Here is a 20,036-nt window from a genome sequence, read left to right on the forward strand (position 1 = left end):
TTAGATCTCCTGAATTAATCCCATGTCTTACTTTTTCTCTTCCATTTTCAACTGAGAGTTCAAAAAGAAGCCACTGTTTTCTATTTTTTTTTAATTAAAACTTTTTTAAAAAGTTTATTTACTTATTTTGAGAGAGAGAGAGAGAGAGATCGATCCTGACTGGGGTAGGGGCAGAGGGAGGGAAAGAGAAAGATAGAGAGAGAGAGAGAGAGACAGAGAATACCAAGCAGGCTCTGCATTGTCAGCACAGAGCCTGATGCAGGGCTTGAACTCACAAACCATGAGATCATGACCTGAGCTGAAATCAAGAGTCAGATGCTTAACCCACTAAGCCACTCAGGCACTGCTGTTTTCTCTATATTAATAAATATAACATCTCTCTCTCTCTCTCTCTCTCTCTCTCTCTCTCTCTCTCTCTTTCTTTCTCCCAACCAGCAGTTGGGTCCTCTTAAGCAATTATCTTGTGTTCTGGAGAATGTCCTCAAAGGACTACTTCCCAAACTACTTTGTAGACAGACCCTCAATGAATCTCCCTGATTTCAGACTCTCTTCTCTTGCCTTCTATACTTGCCGTTGACTCTAAGCCTTTGTCCTGTCTTGTCACCACTGTTTTCATTCACTTATTCAGCCAATATCTATGATGTATGTAATGTGCCAGGCAGTGGGGATGGCGGCACTGAAAAGCCTCAGATGGCTTTATTTACCCAGTTCCCAGCAATGACGTCTCCCTGAACATTGGCCAGTATTTCCCCTGCCTGCTGGCCATCTCCACTTGGACGTCTCAAACTACAAATGTTCTCTCCTCTCCCAGCATACTCCTCCCACATCCTCTAGTTTAGTTAGTGTTACCTCAATCCACTCATTCTGCTACATTCTCAAATATTTGTAAAATATCTTAAAGGACCCAGAAGAAGCCTCACAAGTTCCTTAAGTGATAAAAGTCCCTGATATGCTCTTTTTATCTTCTGTGGTCTCAAAGAAAGATACATATATGTTTCCTGGCAGAGAGTCTGGGTTATCTGATTTTGTCCAAAAAAAGGCTTTATGGTCATTCTACAGACAGAAGAGCTTAACCAGACAAGCTCTCAGACTACAAAAGCAAATATAATTGACCCCTCGTAGCCACATTGATCTCCACTGACCAATCTATGATTGATAATAAGAAATCATCAGACTTTAAGGGCAGAAATGTCTACCTCCTTATTACACCCAGAGATAGCAATTTATGCTGTAGAGAGAAGCTTCTGGAAGTGTTGGTCATCTCTTCCACTCTTTCCCCTTCTCTACCCTGCAGTCTGCTGACCTTAATCTTTCCTGTGCAACCAGCAGTTGCTGACTGCTTTGCATGATACACCGACAGTAAGTCTTTTCCACATCATCAGACACAATTACCTGACCTTCCCTACTCTTCTGCCAATGGGCTGGCTCACCTGATGATAAAAATAGTTACCTAGTGCCAAGTCAGCTGTAATAACTATATTGCTGGCACTACATGCACATTGTTTTAATTAAGGCAAGTACACTATGTAACTGTAAGGCATTTGATGCAGGACATAAGAATTTTCTGGATTTTGTGTCTAATGCCTTTGGCAGCACATATGTTCCATACCCATAACTGTGTAGATTATAACTGTAAAAATCCCAAAGGATTCCATTAAGCTTTTAATAGCACATGTTAGAAAATAACACTACCAACTAATGTGATTAATGCAAGAGAACATTTTAAAACCAAATGTCATTTTCTTAAAGTACAGAAATAGGAAAAATGAGGAACTCCCTCAAAGGTGTGTTAATAGGGGTAATTTGGCAGAGTGAAGTGTTAATTCTGCATGGGAGAGCTTGAGTTCATTTTCATTTAAGTTACTTTTACAGTTAATGTTACAATTTTGCACCGTGTCTTCTCATTTCTTTGTGAAGAAGGTAGAGCTGAACAAATTATGTCAATGTATGGAAATATCGATAATACCAGGTTTTGCTAAGGGAGACTTTTTTTTTTTTTTGTCTTGACGTAGTTATTATTTGAAATAACTTCCTTTTAAAATTCTGTGTGATGAACGGTCCTGTCTGAGATGGAGGAGTTGCACTTGTAGGCCTCTAGGGGTCAGCATAACTCGAGGGAAGAGCAAGAGTTTGCAGGCTCTGACCATGACTGAGGTGGGTAGAAGGAGGAATGTGACACGACAGCCTAACTTCCACTGAAAGTGAGGACAAGGAGTAGAGGGCAAGCTCACTTGACAGCCAGTGCCCATAGTGTTTTGATTTGTGTTCAGTAGAAACTCAGGGACCCAGATCACTGAGTAATATGTTGCCTATCACATAAACTCCCTTGAAACTACTGACAGTATTTTAAAAAAAATGTTTATATTTTGAGAGAGAGAGAGAGAGAGAGAGAGAGAGAGAGAGAGAACACAAGCATGTAGAGGCAGAGAGAGAGAATCCCAAGTGGGTTCTGCGCTGTCAGTGCAGAGCCCGACTTGGGGCTCAAACTCATGAACCATGAGATCGTGATCTGAGCCAATATGAAGAGTTGGATGCTTAACCGATTGAGTCACCCAGGCACCCCTACTGACAGTATTTTGATGATCCCCTGCATACATGCTGCAGCTCATTTACTTTTGTAACATCTTTTTTGGCTCTTTGGATTTAGACCACTGAGATGGGAGAGTTAAGCACCACAAATTTGTTCTCCTCAGTATAATGGCTTTCCAGTTTGAAACAACAATAATTGTTATTATTTTAAAGATTTTATTTTTAAGTAATCTCTATACCCAATGTGGGGCTTGAACTTACAACCCGGAGATCAAGAGTTGCCTGCTCTACTGACTCCAGCCAGGAGCCCCTGAAATTATTAAAAAAAAATTTTTTTTTAATGTTTATTTTTGAGAGAGAGAGAGAGAGAGAGAGCAAGTGGGGGAGGGACACAGAGAGAGGAAGTCACAGAATTGAAAGCAGGCTCCAGGCTCTGAGCTGTCAGCACAGAGCCCAATGCGGGGCTTGAATCCATGAACTGTGAGATCATGACCTGAGCTGAAGTCTGATGCTTAACCGACTGAGCCAGCCAGGCACCCCTTGAAATTATTATTTTAAGGCTAGAATGATCTGAGGGGCTGGCTAGCCCTCTCTCTAAGGTGCTAAATGGTGGGTTTTATTCTTTTTACCTGTAAACCGTTCACTACTACCTGCAGAAGTGTGGTGATTTTAATCATACGTTTTGGGGGAAACTCATCAGCAAAACTCACTGCAGTATCCTGCCTCTCAGTGCACCATATCAATCTCAGAGACATGTGAGGTGCTGAAATAGGAGAGGTAATTAACAGCATACCTCTTTCTTACTTCCTGGTATATTTCTTTGTGCATCTGGACGGGACTCTGGGGGACCACAGTTGATAAATAATTGTCTGCCTTAGTTGATGACAACCATACAGTGGGAATTTAACCGTGTTGGCAATCATTTATGCTAAGGGAAAAAGAGCATTGTATTTTTTCTTTCCTTTAAAAAAGGAGTGGAGGAAACAGTGCTCGGGCAGTTGGGTAACAGTTTTTGGGCATAAGAAAAGAAATCATTTCCCATTCCTCACAAACTTTGATTTACAAAAGAACGCTGGAAGCTAAAAGCCTTGTTGATTTATCATGTGAAGCAAAGAGTAATTTTTCTCCCCTTGTTATGCTTTCATATAATCATGCTCACTGCCTGTATGGGTGGCATTAAAGAATTTCTGAATAAAAATAATAATTTCTAGCTCTCAACCTTCATAATTCACATCAGCAAGCACCCTGCTGGGCGGTGATGCCTACTGCCAGTGACGCTCAATCTTTTTTTGCACGCCACTTATCTGCCTTGTGCAGCTGCGTGCTCCATTGATCGCAATACCTGCAGGATAATGCGCCCGTAGGCGTTCTTCAGCAGATTAACCACATCCGCGTGAGACAGCCCATCCAAAGGTTGCCCATTAATGCTGACAATCCGATCTCCAACCTGGAAGTACAAAAGTGGAAGAAAATCACTATCATTAAGAAAAATTAAATTTGAGAAGAATGCTTAAAATTCTTTGTAAGTCATATTTCCCATTTGTGGCTATTGTGAAGGTTCCGTGTTTCTACTGTGTATGCATGTTCCAGAAACATGAGGAATTTTTATGGCTTTCCCCAAATACAGACCAATCAGAGAAACAAGAAGGGGGCCAGATTTGATCCTGAGAAGGCACAGCAGGCCACTTTTGTATTTTGGCAATGGTGGTGTTGTATACGTCCACTACACCAGTAATAGTGGGGTGTACAAATTAACTGTTCAGTAAAGCTCTAATGAGGAGGCCAGATATTTTCTCCTTTATTTTTCTACCTAAGTTAAGATGGAGGGGCAATGGGGGGGGGAAAAACATAAGAGCATTAATTCTGGTTGAAGGACGATTCTCAGGTCAAATCTCTCTTGGGGGAAAATTAATTTTGGGTGGAATGGAGTGCTAAAAATGGTATCGGAGGCTCTGAAAAAGGGCTGCAATTTCTTCTTTTATCAAGAAGCTTTGATACGAACAATAATATTTTTATATGCCCAGGGGCTTAATGAATTTTAGGTGTAAACTTTCTCCAATGCATTTTGCCCTCCATGTGGGTCTCTGTTGGAATTCCAACTTTAAACAAAGTGCCCATGGCTGCACCTTCGTCTCCTACCACATGCTGTTAGCACTTCACCATTCCCCTTTTGTTTACCTTAAGCTTCTGTGTACGTGCAGCCACACCACTGGCCTGAATCATGGCAATAAATATTGGGATATCTCCTAAGGGACTTCCTTTTCCTCCAGCAATACTGATTCCAAGGGCATCGCTGAGCTCCTAAAAAAGAAGGACAACACCATGTTCCTGTATTTGATAAGAAAACCCCACAACCTGGTTGCCCCCGGATAGCTGTTGCACAAAATCCGTCCATGATGCAGGAGGCCAGGGAAACACAGGAGTTAAACGCAGTGCCTTTGGAGTCCGAAACACCTGTTTCAGTTCTAGCACTTACTTAGCTTGGGGGAAGGGATCTCAATGCAGTTCCTTAAGCTCTTAGAGTTTCTGTCTTTATATGTTGGTTTGAGGATTAAATGAGATGATATAGTGCAGTCTTGGCCTACAGAAAAGGCTCAGTAAAAGACAACGGTAGGAGCACAAACAACAAAAAAATACAAAACAACCCTATGTTACTGCTCAGTTTAGTGGCCAATTTTGATGCAGACTTGGCAAGTATGATCTCATATGGTGTTTATGATTAAACTGCCACACATATCATGCTCTTCTGGGTGTGAACAAACACACTTGGCTCTCAAAGAGCCGCACGGCTGCATCACAATAAAGGATCTGAGAGGACACCCGCTGCAGGGACAGCCGAGTTTGCAGAGAGAAGTAAGATGTGACTAAAAGTGTTTGCTAGGATCACTGGGTGAGGCAGCCTGGTTCATGCGGACCCCAGTGAAGGGATCCTGGCTGCAGTCCAGGCCTTCCCCATATTTGCTGCACAGGGTTACTATTTTAAAAATCACTCAAAGAATGAATGATGAGTTCCAGTTTCAGCCTGGTCGCGTTGCACGTCCGTGGCATCCCTCTCCTGCTGACTCATTACAGTGAACAACTCTATCAAACACGGAAACAACTACCTGAGGTTTCTGAAAAGTAAAGAAACTCAAACAAATTGTGGTGGAGGGCCAAAACTTGGAGAAAAAACGTAAGGGGTGGATTTCTCAGCTGTTTTCCTGGCAGCTTGGTCCTGAGGGCGAGCCCCAGTCAAGGGGCTGTAAAGGTGGAGTCACTCTCTCTGATATTAACACCTATCTTGCCCCATTTTACCTCTTCTGGCCACCAGAGCCAGAGAAACCAGGCAAGGGAGCTCCTGGTGGCTGGAGAATAAGGGAAGAAAACTAGAGTAGAGAAAGCCTGAGAGAGAGATCTAATCCAATAAGAGGGATCACACAGACTTCTCAGGCTCCATTCTAAGCTTCACACGTGCAGGACAGACCGACACGGAACCGAACTGGGATGTCAACCATCACTCACATTCTGAACTGGAATGGGTTGATCGTCTGCTAAAGCATAAATATCAACACTCTTCAGAGTCTATACAGTGTAACGTTTATGAGATCCAGGGTAAAATCCTAAATTACTCAGTCTGCAAAGAACCATTTTCTATGAGACCAATTTTTTTAAGGGCTTTAAAATATGTAGAACAGTTGAAAGTAAAAATTATAACATTCTTTGGTGGGGTTCTCAATTCATCTAAATGTAAACATATGACATCTATGGCATAAATGTTAGTGGTATGGTTGTGGAAAAGGGACCTATATGGTAGCAGGGTTTCTACAGTTTTAATTGATCATTTAAAAATACATACCACTTAGTGAGCTTCAATTTTACCTCATAAAGTTGGAAAAAGGGAAAAGAACAACAAGAAAAACCATGTATGAAAGAACTTTAAAATTTTTTTTTTTAATTTTGAGAGTGCATGCACGAGCAGCCATGCGAGTGGGGGAAGTGCAGAGAGTGAGAGTGAGAGAGAGAGAAAGAATCTCAGGCCAGCTCTACACTGTCAGTGCAAAGCCCGATTTGATGTAGGGCTCATTTTCACGAACTTTGAGATCATGACCTGAGTCGAGATCAAGAGTCCGATGCTTACCCGACTAAGCCACCCAGGTGCCCCTGAAAGAACTTTAAAAACTCATGTCATGGGGGCACCTGGGTGGCTCAGTCCTGTGAGTGTCAGACTCTTGATCTCGGCTCAGGTCATGATCGTCTGGTTCATGAGATCCAGCCCCATGTTGGGCTCTGTGCTGACAACACAGACCCTGCTTGGGATTCTCTCTCTGCCGCTCCCCTGCATGTGCTCTCTTTTTCCCTCTCTAAATAAACTTAAAAAAACAAAAAACAAAAAAAACTCATGTCACATAAGTGTGAGGACTCATTCTTTATTATTAATAACACTACGAATGCTGCCACATCATGTCTATAAAAGAAGAATGGTGATGCTGACCTCTCTAGTACAGGTAATTTATACCCTGTTTTCCAGCACGTTTGTGTCTAGCTTTTTTTTTTTAATTTTTTTTCTTTTCTTTTTTTTTTAACGTACATTTATTTTTGAGACAGAGAGAGACAGAGCATGAATGGGGGAGGGGCAGACAGAGAGGGAGACACAGAATCTGAAACAGGCTCCAGGCTCTGAGCCGTCAGCACAGAGCCCGACGTGGGGCTCAAACTCACGGACCGCGAGATCATGACCTGAGCGGAAGTCGGCCGCTTAACCGACTGAGCCACCCAGGCGCCCCTCTAGCTTTTATTTCCTGAATGCATCAATAGTAAAGCCCTGCATGCAAAATGGCAAGATGCATTTCATCGCAAATTTTCTGCTTGGACCATTTGTGGGAGAATACAGTTGGTAGGAGCAGGCCGTTTTATAAAAGCCTGTAAAAAAAAAAACAACTGGCTGAAATGACTAAGGAAGCATAAAATGATATTTTATAAATCTTGGAATGAGGAGAAATTTATGGAATAACTTGGCTTTGTTCGAATCCATCATAATGCTTCCTTAATTTGTCCATAATTATGTATATGTTGGTAGATTTAACTTTCCCATAGGAAAGTTATGTCCATATGTCCCTATGTCCCATAGGAACATAGAGTTGCCACTCTGGTGGAAAGACACTAGGAACAAATAAAACAGATTTAGCTAAAGTTGTAATCACTAATAATGGATGTCACTTCCTGGACATTTATGATGCACTAGGTACAATGCCAGGCACACCATTTGCATGACCGCATTTAATCCACACAAGATTTACTTTGTGAGGTGTTATCATCCCCAGTTTACAGATAAGAAAACCTGAAGTCAGTAACTTGCCAAAGGTTATAGAGCTAATAAATGGTAGAATGCCTTCAAACACAGCTATGATTGACTCCAGAGAGCTAAGCTATGCTGGATATCTCTTCACTGCAGTTGAACCATGGTTATAGCAAGGTCATACTTCTTGAATCCCAAATGTAATGTTTAGAGAGAGAGATAGAGGGAACGTGCATGCGAGCAGGGGAGGGGCAGAGAGAGAGAAAGAGAGGGAGAATCCTATGCAGCCTTATGCCCAGTGCGAGGCTTGATCTCACTACCATGAGATCATGACCCGAGCCAAAATCAAGAGTTGGACTGAGCTGAATGAGCCACTCAGGTGTCCCCAAATTTAATGTTTAAAAGTGACCAAAGTGAAAGTACTTTCCAATATTCTGGATGTCACACAGGAGTTTGAACATCAGGATATGACAATTTTATGAACTTAAATACATATTACACAATCTTTTGGGGAAGGGAATTTAGTAACATGTATAAAAGCCTTTAACTAACAAGTGTGGCTCTTGACTCAACAATTTCATTTCTAGAGGTACCTGGGTAGCCCAGTCTATAGAGCATGTGACCCTTGATCTTGGGGTTGTAAGTTCAAAGCCCACACTGAGTTAGAGATTACTGAAAGATTAAAAACATTTTTTTTTTTTTTTGGTAAACAAAAACCAATTTCATTTTAGGAACAAATCCTGAAGAAATCACTCATGATATGGACAAAAAAGAAATACAAAGATGTTGTTATAAACGAGCAAAAGTTGAGAAATGTGCTAATTGTTTAGTAGGAGGAAGCTGATTAAAAAAAATTATAGCACATGATATGATGGGATACTATACAACCAATAGAAATCGTCAACAAATACGAGCATGACTAAAAGTTCATGCTTTAAAGTGAAAAAGACAATGGGGTGCCTGGGTAGCTCAGTCGGTTGAACATCCAACTCTTGATTTCAGCTCAGGTCATGGTCTCACAGTGGTGGGACTGAGCTCTGCACTGGGCTCCATGCTGGTTGTGGAGCCTGCTTAAAATTCTCTCTCTGCCCCTCCCCTGCTGGCTTTCTCTCTCTCAAAATATAAAAGTGAAAAAGATAAGCCTCAAGAGTATATCCATATGACACCATTTTGTTGTTGTTTTGTAAAACTTAAACACATGCACAAAACATAGTGGATGGGATGTACCCAAAGATTCACAGTGGTCTGTGAATGATGCGGCTTTACTGATTTTTCTATTTATGAAAGATAGACCATTTGATTACTTCAGTGAAACTTAAAAGAGGACACTAACAATCCAACAAATTATATAATAAGGAGAAAATATACATTTTATGCAAATCAACAAAGATCAGAAAAATAGCAAAATTGACTTACCCTGATTATTTCAACGGTCCTTGGTCCTGTATCTGCGCCTATAAATAAAAAAGCAACACAATTAACTTTTTAAAATTAAGAGACAACATAGTATTTCATATTATCCCATAAAAATGGTGTCATTTTCTAGGCCTTTCAAGAGAGAATACTGGAGCTAATGGCATGACATACTTTCCCCAAATCCAAACTGGCAACTATTGTTTAGGGGCTAATTTGAAGAAGCCCTCTGTTTCACATGGATGTGGTCATCATCATTTGGTCTGACAAAAGCTGATGGGCTGTACCAGCAGCTGCCTGGAATATGGTGATTAAATGGCTTGAGGGGGGTGAGCTATTAGTGTTTTACTGTACATTTTTCTGCCTTAATCAAAGATAACCCTCTACTCAAGGAAAGACTTAAAAAGACACCCTGCTCTGCTCCACTTGCAATGGTGTATGCATGTATAACTTTCCTCAAGTGACCTGTAATTTCAAATTTTTCTCTTTGGAAATGATTTTACTTTATGAAGTGCCTACACCCGATGTGGGATTTGAACTCACAACCCCGAGATCAAGAGTCGTGTGCTCCTCCGACTGAGCCAGCCAGGCCCCCCACTTTATGAAGCACTTTAGATTTCCGCTTTCCTACCACGTGATATGTGTAAAATTTAAGGCAAAATTCCCAAAATGAATCTCTATGGGTTTACTTTCTTTAGAATGGGCTTTTCATAAAGGCTGGGGCTTATGTGCACACGTTCAAAGATTTAAACTTAGTATCTTAACTGAAGGAAGGTGAAGAGATTGTTCAAAAAAAATTTTTTTTTAAACGTTTATTTATTTTTTGAGAGACAGAGCATGAGCTGGGAAGGGGACAGAGAGAGAGGGAAAGTCACAGATTCTGAAGCAGGCTCCAGGCTCCGAGCCGTCAGCACAGAGCCCGACGTGGGGCTCGAACCCATGAACCATGAGATCATGACCTGAGCCGAAGTCGGCTGCCCAACCGACTAAGCCACCCGGGTGCCCCAAAGAGATTGTTTTTAAAAAATATTAATATTAAAAAAGTTGGGCAGTGGGATGTCTTTCCTCGAGGTGTGTCCAAGTAATACCTGAACTTTTGGGGGAAGGGTCTGTAGCTCTTTTTGTGCCGACCAGGCTTTGCAGGCTGGCGATGACAGGAGCGAGGGCGGGGTGGAAGCTGTTCTGTGCACTGTGTTGGCTGCCCTGGAAAGAAAAGCCGGCAGTCAGCTGCATGGAGACACGGGCTTGCTCTTAAAAATTCAGACTTGGGGCGCCTGGGTGGCGCAGTCGGTTAAGCGTCCGACTTCAGCCAGGTCACGATCTCGCGGTCCGTGAGTTCGAGCCCCGCGTCAGGCTCTGGGCTGATGGCTCGGAGCCTGGAGCATGTTTCCGATTCTGTGTCTCCCTCTCTCTCTGCCCCTCCCCCGTTCATGCTCTGTCTCTCTCTGTCCCAAAAATAAATAAAAAACGTTGAAAAAAAAAATTAAAAAAAAAAAATTCAGACTTAGTACTTTAATTACTGAAGTAACCATAACCATATCATAGAAAATTCTAGAGAGGCTAAAAGGGAAAACAGAAGTTAGCCCTACGCATCCTCTTACCACACAACCCAATTTCATCTGACGTTTTTCCATTGTGTTCCCCTTTCATTTGTGCTTTTACGTATGGTTTCAATCATCAGGATAGGAAACGTGTAATAATTTTTAAAAGTTTATTTATTTTGAGAGAGAGAGAGAGAGCATGAGCCACCCAGTTGCCCTGAAAACTTGTGATAATTTAAGCTTTTCTTGCTCCACATGAAATCAGAAACATTTTCCTAGGCTGTTACATTGTGTTTATATATATGATTATATAGCATCACATATATATATATGATTATATATAAACATATATATATGATGCTAGCTATATAATCATATAATCATGTATACATGTTTATGTAAAACAACTATAATAAAATCTTAACATTTTCTCCTCAGTTGAAGGAGAAAGCAGCAAATATCAAGGAGATATGTTGTTTTATGAATGGGTTAAATTTTTTTCTCAAAGATTTTTCCTAGAGTCAGTAGTAATCCAGCCCAATCTGTTATACTTCCATTACTGTCCTTTTATTCATTTAAATAAATATTTGAGGTCTACAATGTATTGTAACATATGGTTAGTGGCTACTCAAAGAGAGTCATGTACACAGTGGAGGACCCTCGCAGAAAATAATATAACCAAAGAAAAAAGTAAAAAGAAAATAATGCAACCAAGAGTACAGAAGGTTTTCTACCAAATTTTCAAGGTTATGCCTCAAAATTATGATAAATTATAATTTGATTCATTTCCCTAGTTCCATCATGCAAGTTGTTTAACATTTTAACATTCTTTAAATATGAAAATTTACAAGGGCACCTGGGTGGCTCAGTTGGTTATGTGTCCTACTCTGGATTTCAGCTCAGGTCATGGTCTCACAACTGTGAGATTGAGCCCCTTGTCGGGGGAAGCCTGCTTGGGATTCTCTCTCTCTGCCCCTCCCCCACTCATGCGTGCACGTGTGCACACGTTCTCTCTCAAAATAAACTTAAAAAAATACAGAAAAGGTGAATTATACAGTAGACATTCATATGCATGCCACTTAGATTCCACAATCAATATTTTGCTGTATTTTCTTTATCACATATCCATTATCTGTTCATCAACTTTGAAAATTATTTTCAAAGCAGGCTCACATTGCCAGCATGGGGCCCGATTTGGGGCTCAAACTAATCGTGAGATCATGACCTGAGCAGTAGCTTAACTGACTGAACTACCCACGTGCTCCAATTTAATTTTTTAAAGTGTATTTTTATTTATTTAGAGAGACAGAGTATCAGTGGGGGAGAGAGGCAGAGAGAGAGAGAGAGAGAGAGAGAGAGAGAGAGAGAGAGAGAGAGAATCTTAAACAGGCCCCATACTCAGCACAGAGCCCAAGGCAGGGCTTGATCTCACACCCTGAAATCACGACCTAAGCCAAAATCAAAAGTCAGATGCTCAACCAACTGATCTACCCAGATACCCCTATTCATCAATTTTTAAAAATTCATTTCAAAGTAAGTTATAGACATCAATATACTTCACAATGGATATGTATATTTAAAGGAGTGTTTTTATATTTTTCCTGAAAGGATTTAAATCAGTAGTGCTATAATACTCAGAATTAAGGAAGTACAGAATATTATAACTTTTGCCTAAAAAATCTTAGAGCAATGTGTTTGCCAAGGCCTTTATAAATATGAACTGTGCCTGGCAGTATTCCCTCAGTTACCTGAGGAAAAGATTTCTCAAGTGTTTTTCCATTACACAGTTTGCACTACAGAGTAAAGATACTCTCTTCTGGTTGCTGGGGAAAGACATTATTTTAAAAGAAGGAGCTTGGGCGCCTGGGTAGCCCAGTCCGTTGAGCATCTGACTCTTGATTTTGGCTTAGGTCATGATCTCACAGTTTGTGAGAATGGGCCCCGTGTTGGACTCTGTGCTGGTGGCATGGAGCCTGCTTGGTATTCTCTCTCTCTTTCTCTCTCTCTTTCTCTCTGCCCCTCTCCCATTCACGCTGTCTCAAAAATAAACATTTAAAAAAATGACTCATGAATTATGGATTATTAATCAAGTCTTATTTCCTCTGAGCTATCTCAACAGCTAATTTCTATACTATTCTTAAAATAAAGAAAGTAAATAAATAAAAGAGGCTTGGTAGCCCCCAAAGATAGAAGATCTCTCTTAATGAACCTACTTTCTCTAGGCCAAGTCAGTGAATTATAATTCTCCTTGGCTTTCAAAAGAAGACATTTATCTCCCCATCTTGTAATTGCCCAGAAAGAAATCTGTGACTCTAGGGGGTCCTGACTGCTTTTAAATAGGTTTGGGAATAGGGTCCTTTTTTTTCTCCAGCTGGGTCATGGGCTGGTCTTCAATTCACGATCATGGAGAACATATCCTTTCCACAGCCAGCTATAAGCCTTCTTTCAATTAGCCAAATATGACTGCTGCCTCTCATATAATCTCAGCCAAATTTTAAGGACAAAGTAAGGATACAACATATTTACTGTTTTCTGAGTTAGACTTCTACCCCCTGAAGTAAAAATTCTGTGTAAGAAGGTAAGGTACTTTGATACTTTGTCTCAGGTTTACAAAATAGAACAGCTCACATTTATATATCAGATAAATGGTGATGATGGTTTTATTGACATTTAATAATAGACCTTCTAAATTTGTTAGCTCTGCATTTAACCTGAGTGTGAACTTTATTAATCACCCAAGACATTTCTTATTATACATGTTCCTCAAGGGCAGAAATCTAGTTCTACTTACTACCTCGTCCTTCAATTCAAACTTTTCTTAAAACACTGGAATCCTTTGTATCCCTTTGTGCTTTTGTATATGCTAGTCCATCTGTCTGGGATGCCTTCTCTTCAACCTATCAAACTCCTTTTGCAGTGAGACCCAAAGGGGCCTCCTTTGTGGCACCTTCCCATATTCTCCAAAGAGGAAAAATTTTATCCCTAGGATTGTTCAGGGATAATCTAACCTCCTGTTAGATTAGTGAAATTAGCCATTAGTGAAATCACTCAACAAGTGAATCTTCCACTAAGGAAGAAGCTGAGACAACTATTTTGCATCTGAGGTTCCCACTGTTGATACAAGTCTGGTTAGAATCATTATCAACCATTTACTCCTGGAGTCCCATGGCAGCGCTGTGTCTTAGTACACATGATATTTGCTGCTCATTGTGTAGACCAGAAATGAAAGAGATAAAATATTCTAAACTTAATATGATGTTTATTGGGTTTCACTGCTTTCAAGATTCTCTAAGACAAGATACCTAGTCTGTGATCCTATCTGAACAATGGTATTTTTTTTCACCTATTTTCTAATACCAATGAAGCAAAAGAGGCAGTTCGTAGCATTCCAGAAGCATTCCTGTATGCAAACCACAAACTCAGAACGACTTCTGAACAAAGGCCTTGGAGAGGCTTTAAGCCTATGGCAACCAGGGAGAGGACCAAAACTCATGCTTTTAACCTCAAAACAAAGGCCCATCTATAACCCACAAAGGGGAACAGAGGTCACAGGCAGGTTTCTACAGTTTCATTATGTACCTAATGGGACTAAACATATAGTCCACCATCTTGATTTTGTCAGCCATTATAATTAAAACAAAATAAAAAACCCCAAAACTTTGAAATATACTTTGTTAAAAAAAAAAAAAAAAGTGGCACTTACATCAGCCTTGCAAATAAACATAAGATGTCTGCTAACCTACAAAATGTCACCCACTAAGGCCTCCCTCTCATAGGATAACCCCCCACACTTCACTCTCTTAGGAATATACCATTAATTGCCCTCAGCATGTGTGAGTGGCTATTCACAAGTTAACTTTACAGCAATATTTAATTGAACGAATAGAACAATGTTGTGCTAATGAGGGTCAAATTGCCACCAGATGTTGCTTCTTTCTTTCTTTCTTTTTTTTTTTTTTTAAATAAACACAGCTGTGTACATGCATGCATAGGCAATACAGAACTAATAGTGGACAACAAAAGTAGTTCTAAGAAAACACTGGCAGGCAATAAAGGAGAGAAAAATCTAGGGATTAATGAATTTCCATCCCACCTTTCATTTTTATTTCAAACACATTAAAATGCACTGAACTTGGTATTGTGAATATGCCGTATATTATACACTATTTCCAAACAACCACTTATGAAATGGGGACTTTCTCTCAGTGGGGACAGGTGAGTCAGTGTGATGGGAAGCCATCAACAACCTGACTGTTCTGTGACGTCTTCCTTGAGGAGGTCCAGGAACCAGCACGGAGTCTTCCAATCTCTAGCTGCACCAGCCCCTGTGCACACTTGGAAAGACAAGAAAAGAGGTGAAAACCAGCATTTATACTCTAAAATTATCATGGCAGGGCCTCCACTCATCTCTGCAGCCAACAATTGTAAATGGGTGACAAAAGCAACAGGCAAAAAGGAAATTCAGTCCTCAAAAAATCACACAAAACAACAGAAATTCACCAACTCAGCGGTATTCACGTCATGACTTCATGACTTTTTAAAACATGGTAAAAGGATTACATTTCAATTCACCTCTTTTCCTTTTCCCTTCTGATGAAAGTATTCACGAGCAGTGACATAATTAAGGAAAAGTGGGTGAAAGGAAGACCGAGAAATCAGACATGGAGATAATCTACAAATAACTTCTCTCCTAAGTCACAACCCAGAGTTGACTACACTAGAAAATCAGGATCTTGCAATAAACAAAATTCTTTTGTCTTTGCAAAAGCTTCCACAGCTATTTGTGAAACAGCATAAGACGCAGCTGGTTATAATTGAATGCAAAGTTACAGGAACTTTTATTAATCCGTTTCCTCCAAAGGAGGTAGGGTCCATGTTGCAGAGACACTTGGAAGGGAAGGAATTCTGAACCTTTGCCTCCCTATGACTTCAGTGAGGAATAGCTCGCGTGGTGAGAAAACCACTCAAGCAGACCCTTGTCATCTTGGGCGTGCTGCTCTACTTTTTCAAACTTCATTTGTGAATCAGAGGACTTGGTCTAGATAATCTTTAGTGGTCTCTCAAGCAGTAAAAGCTAGATTGGGTAAATTCACGACAATACAGTGTTAGAGAGAGAAGGAGGAATTTTGTGATTCCAGGAGAACTTATACCATCTATTGCACTTGAGGATAATTGTGGATACTTGGATTCTCACAGGTATAAAAACTAGCTTAGAAATCCCCAAAGAGGTTACTCCTCAATCCTGTTAGTCATTATAGCAGCTTTCTTGTAAAGCTGTTTATGATGGGTTAAAGTAATCAGAGTTTAGATCTCTAGTTAAAACTCGAATTAGCAGAAAGTCTAACCCATTTTATAACCAAGCCAGTTTAGAACTGTCCCCCGCCCCGGTCCCCAGACTTTGGGAAGTTACACCAGCCAGGCAAAAAGCAGCCTGGGGACTCACCTTGAGGACAGTGGCCACCGTCTCCTGTGAGGCATTTCTCATGTCCTCCCCATTCACAGATAAGATCTGATCTCCCTGAATCAATCTCCTATCAAGGTCTGCAGCTCCACCTTTCACGATGTCAGAAATAAACACTCCACTTCCATTTCTGTGAATACCATAGAGCAGTGGGTAATGGCACAATTTAGTATTTCTTCAGTAAATCTGAGATTACTGACATTCTACACAGTTTCACTAAATCCTAACGCTTGGAAGAATGTTCCTACAAAGCCATCTCATCCAATTATATCCACTAACTTCCCAAATGATAAACCTCAGAGTGCTTGCCTTTTAAGTAGTTTATACCTATTTGTGCTGCCTACTGTAAAATTCATTTTTATTGGTCCAAGGGCATTATTTCTGCAAGAGGATAATCTTAGTGAAATGAAATGGAAATTCACTTTAAAAAGCATAGTACTCTTAAAAAAATTTTTTTTAATGTTTACTTCTTAGAGAGAGAGAGAGCAAGAAGGGGAGGGGCAGAGAGAGAGGGAGATATAGAATATGAAGCAGGCTGCAGGCTCCACACTGTCAGCCCAGAGCCCAACGTGGGGCATGAACTCACGGACAACGAGGTCGTGACCTTAGCCGAAGTTGGACGTTTAACTGACTGAGTCACCCAGGCGCCCCTTAAAATGTACAAGTTATTTCCTTATAGATTAGCTCACTTACTAGTACCTGATCAATTTCTAGTTTTATCACTCTTCCTTTTCCTGTTGTTACTAAGGTTTTAATTATAATTATTTATTTGAGGAGTAAATAAATTTGTATGTCTCAAATTCAAGAGGTTAAAAAGTGGAGAAAGCACCTGGGGCTTCCTCATTGTTTTTTAAGGCTGTATTCGATTCTACAGAGGTTCTTTACTTTCATGATGAGTAAAATATATAGATAAAATATAGAGGTTATTGTCAGTCTCTAGCTGTTGCAAACAATGTGCAAATGGGGAACATATCTACAAGAATACTGTTAGGATACATTTCTAGTTGTGGAATTGCTAAGTCAAAGAATTGTGCATTGTGAAAGCGTATACACCTGATCCTTTACAATGGGACATTTTGGGCTAAGGAACGTGAATGTTCCTTACAAACCCAATCTGAAATACTAGTGTTGTACGAAGATGGTTTTATCAATCCACTATGAGGCAATAAAGTAAAAACCATTACTCTCTGTGGAATCTCGCCAGGCATATGCATGTGTCACAGGTAAGCAAACTTCAACATGGGCTCTGTCAGGTGCTCTGCACCAGGTATGCAGGGAGTTTGTTTAGAAATATGAGTCTCAACTTTTTGATGTGTAATGCGTTTTCCGAGTGACGATTTAACAGTGCTGAAGAATGAGATCAGGACAGCACAGTACCTGGCACAAAATCAGTGCTCTCAAAAACTCTCTAATATTTTATTTTAATAACAGCTTGGACTGCTGGAAAAAAAACAATGGGCTAGCCGTCAGCAGTCTTTGAAGGCACAGGATGTAATATACATAAAACCATTTCAATGCTCCCTAAGATGATGGTTGATACCCATTTAAGGCCATATTGGGGCGTCACCTGACAATCTTGCAGCCCTGTTGGAATAAACACACACCAAATAACTAAAACCAGTAAACCATGGAAGCTAGAATTGCAGTTGCAAGATATGACTTACTTCTCTAATCTACTGATATTATTCTATAATGCCTATCATATGGGTAAGCGACACAGACTTCAAATGAAAAGCCTAGCCACCAGGATCTACCTACATTTTTGGTGCAAGTTACCTTTTGGGGACATCTTTCTTAATGAAAACTACTGTCATAAAGAATTTGTCTCTCAACTACACTTATTCAGCTAGTTTTTGAAACTCACCAGCTAGATGTAGTTAACAGCATAAGATTAACATGGTATTCATGGCAGAGGAATTTTCTTTCTCTTTTTAAAAATTTTTTAAGTTTATTTATTCACTGAGAGAGAGTACAAGCAGGGGAGAGGCAGAGAGAGGGAGGGAGAGAGAATCCCAAGCAGGCTCTACACTGTCAGTGCAAAGCCCGATGTGGGGTTTGAACCCACGAACCGTGAGATCATGACCTGAGCCAAAGGCAGATGCTTAACCGACTGAGCCACCCAGGCACTCCGGAATTTTCTTAACCCAACTCTGTATAAACCTATCTCTTGATATTAGCTATTTCTTGGGTAAAGCCTCAGATCTAAGTGACTCCAAGGTATAAAAACCCTTTTGAGTCTCTTATTTATTTATTTATTTACTTACTTACTTATTTATTTATTAAAAAAAATTTTTTTTAACGTTTTATTTATTTTTGAGACAGGGAGAGACAGAGCATGAACAGGGGAGGGTCAGAGAGAGGGAGACACAGAATCTGAAACAGGCTCCAGGCTCTGAACTGTCAGCACAGAGCCCGACGCGGGGCTCGAACTCACGGACCGCGAGATCATGACCTGAGCCGAAGTCGGCCGCTTAACCAACTGAGCCACCCAGGCGCCCCGAGTCTCTTCTTATTCTATATGGGAACAAATATAGTCTCAGTTGACTGGGCTTCAGGTTCTATCTTCATATGACACATTTTTTTTTTTTTTTGGTAAGATCTTGCTCAGAGATATTACCAATGTCATTCTAATATTTATAGATAGGTTGAATTTAGAAGCCATACTGTTAGTTTACATGAGACTTTACCTTTCAGTGTTTGTAGGCTCCCTAGGGCTCTGAAGGAAAAGGCCAATCTGTCCTAACTTGCATAGTATTTCCTTACCGTTTCCCAACAATACTCAGACCCAGTCCTCGGCCGGCCTTTTTCTGCAGATCCACTGGGAAAATCTCCAAGTTCTCCTCATCCCTGTAGTGTGCCTCATCTCTGTACACCACCAGCCGCACCTTCTGGGGGGTCTGCCTCAGGGCTGTGATGGCTTCTTCATGGCTGGCGCTCCTCAGGTCAATCCCATTAACCTGGAACAATGGACATCTGAGATGGGCTGCTGACAGCAGAGACCTCTATGCCGGTTCTGTCTGGAGCTCTTTAATCCAACCAGTGACAAACCTCTGGAAATTTCTAGCTGTTCCCAAGGCAGGTAGCAACTACTGGCAGTAGTAGCTGCTTCATGTATAAAGGAGGTAGCCCTTATCCTCTCCTACCCCAAAAGCATAGAGGGTGCTTAGTGCACACAGTAATGCTGTTTTGCAAAGCTGTGAGCTCTACTATGGAATCAACATGGTTGGGGAGGGGGGAGGGTGAAAGGGAGCAGGAGGGGTGGAAGGGTCTAACGGCCTCATGTAATTGAGGTCAAAAGGGAAATGAACATTAGTGTTGGTCAGCATTTTAGGACTCAGTTTGCTTATTGAATTTGACGTCCTCACTCTTAATTGCAAACATCACAACTACTTTAGAATAAGCCGGAAAAAAAATGAGAGACCAGTATTTCTGACAGTGTCGAAACCCCCTTGAAGTATACCCTTCTGAACCTGGATCCGAGAGAGCACAAACAGGACCATAAGTTAGAAGCAAACTGTACTGGAAACAGCACTGAGTAAAGCCATGGCTCTGCTTCTGGTAAATCACGTGAATTTGGAAGTTGTGGGCCCTCAATAAGCCTCTGTTTCCTTGTCTGCTAAATGGAGATCATATAGCCAGTTTACTTATTTATTTCTTCAAACTTACTTGTGTTTTACTTAAGAAATGTTTGTGTAGTGCTTGTGTATTAGCCCTTTGTAAATATTTACTCATTTAACCCTTATACTAACTCTCTGAAATAGGTACCATTACCATTTTACAGATGAGGAAAGTAAGTCACGGAGGGGCTAAAGAGACT

The 20,036-nt window shown here is 40.7% G+C and overlaps 1 protein-coding gene across 3 annotated transcripts in view; it reads right to left on the reverse strand.

The window, feature by feature from the left end:
- Positions 1–20,036, reverse strand: part of PATJ (PATJ crumbs cell polarity complex component) — a 364,021-nt gene that overhangs the window by 21,991 nt on the left and 321,994 nt on the right. For all 3 annotated transcript variants that reach the window (XM_049618560.1, XM_049618559.1, XM_049618561.1), the window contains 7 exons: positions 18,983–19,176; positions 16,202–16,349; positions 15,006–15,092; positions 10,306–10,420; positions 9,221–9,258; positions 4,708–4,830; positions 3,872–3,976 (listed from right to left, as the gene is read on the reverse strand). In XM_049618560.1, the coding sequence (XP_049474517.1) occupies positions 3,872–3,976; positions 4,708–4,830; positions 9,221–9,258; positions 10,306–10,420; positions 15,006–15,092; positions 16,202–16,349; positions 18,983–19,176 (810 nt within the window). The remainder of the gene's footprint in view (positions 1–3,871; positions 3,977–4,707; positions 4,831–9,220; positions 9,259–10,305; positions 10,421–15,005; positions 15,093–16,201; positions 16,350–18,982; positions 19,177–20,036) is intronic.

The sequence above is a fragment of the Panthera uncia genome, assembly GCF_023721935.1.
Source record: "Panthera uncia isolate 11264 chromosome C1 unlocalized genomic scaffold, Puncia_PCG_1.0 HiC_scaffold_4, whole genome shotgun sequence".
Taxonomy (NCBI): domain Eukaryota; kingdom Metazoa; phylum Chordata; class Mammalia; order Carnivora; family Felidae; genus Panthera; species Panthera uncia.